The 7099-nt window shown below is 31.7% G+C and overlaps 1 protein-coding gene across 1 annotated transcript; it reads right to left on the bottom strand.

Annotated features, from left to right (window-relative positions):
* Window positions 1–1125: 1125 nt before the first annotated feature.
* On the bottom strand, window positions 1126–3318 carry LOC108814826 (pentatricopeptide repeat-containing protein At5g39980, chloroplastic). Its single transcript, XM_018587456.2, has one exon. The coding sequence runs from the start codon at window positions 3298–3300 to the stop codon at window positions 1234–1236; it is 2067 nt and encodes a 688-aa protein (XP_018442958.2). The 5' UTR covers window positions 3301–3318; the 3' UTR covers window positions 1126–1233.
* Window positions 3319–7099: the final 3781 nt, after the last annotated feature.

A 7099-nucleotide genomic window follows, 5' to 3' on the forward strand; every position in this document is an offset into this window, starting at 1 on the left:
TCCAATCAAACTGGAACATAGTGGGCGTTGACATCATAGAGGAAGTGCAAGAATTCTTCAAATACGGCATCATGCCGAGAACCATCAATGAGACCCATGTGAGGCTGATACCGAAGGGGATTGGAGCTAAGACCACGGCAGACTATAGGCCGATTGCCTTATGCAATGTCTATTATAAGACAATCTCCAAACTGCTATCGAGACGCTTCCAATCAATCCTTCATATTATATATTTTATTATTGTTACCCATAATTAATATAAATATCATTAATTAAGCATAAAATTAAGAGAAAATTATTTTTTTATTTTAAATTATATTTAAGAATATATATGTATACATATAAAGTTAAAATCTTAGATAAAAAATTATTTATTTCATTTGGTTAAATATATTAAATCAACTTGTACAAAATTACTAAAAATCATATAAAATTGTATAGTTATCAAAAATTAAAACTAAATAATATTTATATAATTTGTAGATGTCTAAAAGAAATTAATGATATTACGATTTATTTTTTTTAATTCAGAAAATTTAGAAAATTTTAGATAATAAAAATTTTATAATTATAAAAGTAAAATTATATAATATTTCGAAATTCAAAATGTCATATTTGAATATATTTATTTTAATGATGATTTATGAGTTATTACCATATTCTACAAAGTTTACCAAAAATATAAATCAATATTAAATTTAATATATGAGTTATTGCCATATTCTAAAATGATTTCCAAATATATATATCAGCATTAAATGTAATTGTCCATGTCATATTTAACCATATGACATGTCATCAATCTTAATAGTCACGTCACAATTTTTTTTTGAAAACAATTGTAGAGAAAACATGTGGCAAATCACTTCGCAAATAATGTTCAGGGGATTTATATATATATATATATATAACCCATTTAAGTTCAAATATATATTTTCAAAGGAATAAAAAATAAAAATATATATGAAACTAATATTATGTTTAGTTGAAAATAACTAAGTATTTAAAATATATTATTGTTTATTTATTCGTATACCCATACCTAGTTTGATTATTTCACTAGTGGATTATAAAGAGAACTATCCAAAATAACTAACTGAAAGTGAACCTGATACCCATGCCTAATTTGATTATCAACAAACTAAAATAGTAAATAAGTGTAAAACTGAAGATGAACAAACATACAGAATGTTTAACTCAAAGTTAGCACAAGAAGATTCATGTTACATGATTTCATCCAGAAAACGGCTTAAGAAGTCCTCGTCCTCTCATTCGGTTCATGACTCTTGAAGCATCGTTTAGTTTATCTGCTCTCTCATACAAAGCCGCCACAACCAAATGCAACTCCTTGCTATTGACGTTAGGATCGGACTCCAATCTCTCAAACAAAGATTCAACCATCTCGAAATCTTTCTTGGACGAGTATAAACTCAGCATCTGGAAATGAACTTCATCAGGGAAAACACATCCTTCCTCTTGCATCTCTCTGTAAACCGTATCCGCCTTTTCAAACTCTCTTTGTTTCCCATAAGCGTTCAACACTATAGCTATCGCGTTTGAATCCGGAAAGTAACCAGCGCTTCTCATTTTCTCAAACACTTCAATGACATTCACGTACCTTTGGTTTCTCGAGTAAAGATTGATCATACAGCCAAAAACAGATATGTCTTTTACCTCACCTGAATCAAAAGCTTGTCGGAAAACCCATGTGGCCTCTTCTATTCTCCCAGCTTTAGCAAGAATGGTGATAGCGGTCTCTCTAGGTATGTTATCAGGACGCTTTAACTCCTGTAGCAGACGTTTAGCATGCCCCACTAGACCAACTCTTTCGTAAGCCACAATCATTGTCTGGTATAGAACTTGGTCGATTTCAACACCTGAACTCCTCAGTTTCTGAAACAGTGTTGCAGCTCGGTCTAATTTACCAGCTTTCCCCCATATCGAGATAATAGTTGAGTATGTAATGGCGTTAGGTTCGATTCCCCTGCTCTGCATCTCCTGAACAAGATTCGTTGCCTTTTCGTGCTCCAGAGTCTTCCCATAGATCTTAATCATCGTGTTGTAAGTAACAACGTTCTGCTCAATGTCTTTCCTCTGCATCAACCTGAAAAGATGAATAGCTTCACCGAAAAGCTCAGCCTCACCGTAAACACGGAGGATGGTGTTGTAGCTAACAACGTTTGGTTCAATATCCATTTTCCTCATACTCCAAAACAACCTATCAGCTTCTTTCACCATGTCAAGCTGACCATAAACATCAATCATTACATTACAAGTGGTGAGATCCAATGCACAATTCACCTCTTTCATCTCTGCGAAAACGGACAGAGCTTCAAGAAACTTGTGATTCTCTACATAAACACTCAAAAGAGTTGAGTAGCTAACTGTGTTTGGTTCAACACCAGCTCCCTTCATCTCCTTTATAAGCAAACGAGCTTCTCTGAACAACTTAGCCTTTCCATAAACATTAATCATCGAATTATACGCAACAAGATCAGGGGTAATACCCGATTTCTTCAGCCTCGAGAAGATCGAAATAGCCTTAGAATAATCACAAAGCCTCCGAGACAACTCAATGAGGTTACTATACAAGACAAGATCACCGGAAACACGGTCTTGTTCCATCTTCTGAAGCCAAGACAAAGCCGAGTCGAACATACCTTCTTTACCAAACGAAGTGATAAGCGTGGAATAAGTATACCTATCAGGTGCAAGACCTCTCTGACGCATTTCGTCGAACAGTCCGTGTGCAATGTCGAATTGCTTTGCTCTCAGCACGTTACGGAGAACGACGTTGTAGGCGAACACGGAAGGTGTGTACTTAGCTTCTTCGTGAACCCAATCGAGCAGGGCGAGTGATCTCTGCCAGTCTTGTTCTCGAGAAAGAAGCGAGACCATGAAACGTATCGACAGTTGTCTGTCTTTGTACAAAGAGAGTAGGGAGAAAAGCTCTTGCTCGTTATGGGTTTTGTGAATTGAAGCTAGAAGCTCGTCCATGTCGACCTTGTGGTCGAGAAAAGTGGATCTTTGGTACCTCCGATGTTTCTTCGATGATGTTGAGTTCTCTGCTTGTTTTCTCCATGCGTTTTTAGTTTGTGTGGATTGTGAAGACGATGAGGAAGAAGAAGAAGCAGAGACTGTGAAGATGAGACTGCGATGTTGTGTTGATGATTCAGGTGTGGTGAAGAAGGGTGTGAAGGTGTAGATATGAGGTCTGGTTAAGGGTATTGATGGAAGAGAAGGAGAAGATGATGAGCAGATGTTTATGTACATCTTCCACCTTGGAAAAGTTGAAACCATTTGAAAAACCGCAACGTTATCCTTTTATATATCATCCCAACATCGTTGTAAAATATAAGACGCCGTTTGAAACAGATATTCACAGAACCAATACCAAATTAGAAGGATTAAAACCATTTGGACATGGACATGTGCGACTGCACGGATATTTATTTTCTGTTTTTAGTTTTTTTTTGTATTAAATGATGTACAGTGAAACCTCTATAAATTAATAATGTTGGGATTACACAAAAATTATATTTTTTATTAATTTATAGAGATTATTAATTTATCGAGATGCTAATTAAACCAAAAACTCAATTTGAGATTATGAAATTATATTAGTTTATAGAGATATTAATCTATCGATTATTAATTTAAAGAGGTTATACTGTATTTGTAATATTTGATAATAAATTTATATCGAAAACTAATTTTTGCAGTTATAACAAAAATTAAAATTAAAATTTTAATAAAATATTCTTATATAAATTCAGTTATCCTAATTAAAATAGTATAGGTATGGGTCATAATGCTTTCGAATTCCAAATATTTGGAATTTCTATTAATATAAATTTGTTAAAAAATAATCACACTCGGTATTTAATTTTAAATCTTAATTTGGGTGTACTAAATGTTATATTTGTAAATGTAATCATATTAAATTAAGTAATTTTATATTTTTGCGTTTAACGTAAAATGTATCACCGACACTGGAGATCACCTAAACAAATCAAACATTTATATGATTAGATGTATGTGTAAGATATATAACAAACAAAGTTTTTAAATGATAAGTATGAAAATACACAATATGGTTAGTATGCTATTAAACATGATACGTTACTTATAAAATTTGTAAGAATAAATAATTGTTAGACTTTTAACAAATTTGTGACATATAAAACTTAAGATTATAATTTGTAAGAAAATGAAATGTAATATAATATATATTTGATCTAACTGCTAATTCATTATAAATAGGCTTACGTGTTCAATAATTTTCAGATTGGATTTTGACAATTAGTTTTCATAATTACTGTAGACTAATGAGAAAATCAATGGAATATAATTTTTTGAAAATAAATAAAGTGATTCAGTTTCTATATCTTGTAGTAGAGATGGGCGTTCGGATATTCATTCGGATTTGATTCAGGTCTCTTTGGGTTTTAGATTTTTGGGGTGAAAGGTTTTAGCCTCATTCGGTATTTATAATTTCGGTTCATGTTCTGGTTCGGATAACTCATTTGAATTGTTTAAAAAAAATTAAAATTCTTAAAATATAAAAATAAAAATTTATATAACAAATAAATTTGAATAATGTATGGCAAAAACTTAAGCTTAACATAAAAATTGTTTTGGTTGAATATTAAAAGATAGTGATCTCCTACCATATCATATGCGATTTTTATTATCATTAAATGTGATAAATTTAGAATTAGGAAATGTATTTATTAAACTGAAAAGACATCATTAATAAAATTATAAATAATTTCGAAATTGATTTAATAGAGAAAGAAAATTAAATTTTATATTAGGACAACACATTAACTCAACTGAAAAAGACAACATTAAAATAGGTAACTTAATTTATATTAGGACAACACATTAACTCAACTGGAAAAGACAAGCATTAAATTATGTAGTTTAATTAATTCTCAGTGGCATTTAGGCGTAAATATTGTGCAACTTCTAGGGTTAATCCATACGTGTACTTCTGTTTTAATAAAGTAGATATAGGATTTTCTAAGTTGAAAAAGATAGAAAATAAAAATCAAGAAACTAAAAACACGTCTTCGTCAAATTTACAAAATTATGGTATTCCGTCAAAACAATAAAATTATGTATTTACTGCTAACACCGCAAAATCATGTTTTCCCTCCAAAACCGTAAAATTATATTTTTCGCAAAACCGCAAAATTATATTTTCTTTCAAAAACGCAAAATCATTTTTTCCACCAATACTGCAAAATCATGTTTTCCCATCAAACCCGTAAAATTATGTTTTCCTCCAAAAAAAAACATAAAATTATGTTTTTCCGACAAAAATGTAAATTTATGTTTTTCCACCAAAACTGTAAAATCATGTTTTTCCACCAAACCGTAAAATCATGTTTTTCACCAAAATCGTAAAATCATGTTTTCCGACAAAACAACAAAATCATGTTTCCCCGCCAAAACCGTGAAACTAGGTTTTCTCCGCCAAAACCGTGAAATTAGTTTTTCCGCCAAAACTGTGAAATTAGGTTTTCCCGTTAAAACCGTAAAATCATATTTTCCCACCAAAACCGCAAAATCATGTTTTCCCTCCAAAACCGTAAAATTATGTTTTCTTGCTAAAACCTTAAAACATGTTTCCCACAAAAACCGCAATATCATGTTTTCCCGCAATACCGCAAATCATGTTTTCCGTCAAAACCATAAAATTATGTTTTCCTACCAAAACCATAAAATTATGTTTTGGGCCAAAATTGTGAAATTATGTTTTCTCGCCGAAACCGTAAAATAATGTTTTCTGTCAAAATCGTAAAATCATGTTTTCTGCCAAAATCGTAAAATCATGTTTTTTGACAAAACTAAAAAATTATGTTTTCTGACAAAACTGTGAAATTAGGTTTTCCCGCTGAAACCGTGAATATATGTTTTCTCGCTAAAACTGTAAAATCATGTTTTCCCGCTAGAACCACAAATCATGTTTTTCCACCAACACCGCAAAATGATGTTTTCCCGCAAAAACCATAAATTTATGTTTTTTTTGCCAAAACCGCAAAATTATGTTTTCCCGCCAAAACTATAAAGTCATATTCTATAGCCAAAACCACAAAATCACATTTTCTCGCCAAAACCGCAAAATCACATTTTCCCGCCAAAACCGCAAAATCACATTTTTCATCAAAAGAACAAATTCATATTTTCAGAAAATTTGAAAAATCATTTTTCCCGCCCAAAATCGTAAAATCGCATCATACACTGTAATTGTAAATTTATGTTAAAGAATGATTTTATTTAAGCCCCGCTGGCATGGTCCAAAATGGGGTTGGTACAATTTAAGCTGGTACAATTTAGCATTTGATCAACAATGTCCCAAATATTTATTATCCATTTAGATAAGTCCATTTGCACATGGACAATCCAATTGACATCCCTAGCTATCAGAATAGTCCTTTGATTTGAGAGTGTAGGTCTAATAGCAATTAGAAAATCTTCAATCTCATCATGACAAAGCCTGTGAGGATTTGGTATCGCTCGCTCTAGACACAACATTGAATTCACTGTTTTCCCCGTAACTAAAAAACTGTACCGTTAATATCTGTAATATATTATATATTCACTTCTTTTCAAATGTAAGATTTAGATATTCTTTGATGTTTTGAAATATATTAAAAGTTAACTTTATCCTTCTTATGTTTGTCAAAACTTTTGTATTATGAAATCCATAGGCTAAATCTATTACAAGTAAATTCAAAATTAAACTCAATACATAATTTAAGTTCGTCTAAATTTAAGGTGAGAGCCACGTGTTGCATAAGATCACTTGAGTTGATTCTTCACCGGAACAATGACCAACTCCGATGACCACGCCACTTCCATACTCAGAAAATTAACGCAGATTCTGATTTCATGTTTCACTCTTTAAGTAGCGTCTGACCTTCATAGATCTTAATCATCCATGCTGGTTGTGAACCAAGAAGCTTTGATCAATTATAGATAAGTCATCGTTGAAACACTTCCTGTAAAAAAACTTCAACTCTTCTTAGACTGAACCAATCCATGAAGTCAAACATGCGAAAGTTCAATTTCTTATGTTGTATGATTACTT

Source organism: Raphanus sativus, chromosome 7, assembly GCF_000801105.2.
Source record: "Raphanus sativus cultivar WK10039 chromosome 7, ASM80110v3, whole genome shotgun sequence".
In the NCBI taxonomy this organism is placed as follows: Eukaryota; Viridiplantae; Streptophyta; class Magnoliopsida; order Brassicales; family Brassicaceae; genus Raphanus; species Raphanus sativus.

Excerpts from the sequence above, each read along its gene's own strand:
- LOC108814826 (XM_018587456.2), bottom strand. The coding sequence starts at position 3,300 with ATGGTTTCAACTTTTCCAAGGTGGAAGATGTACATAAACATCTGCTCA.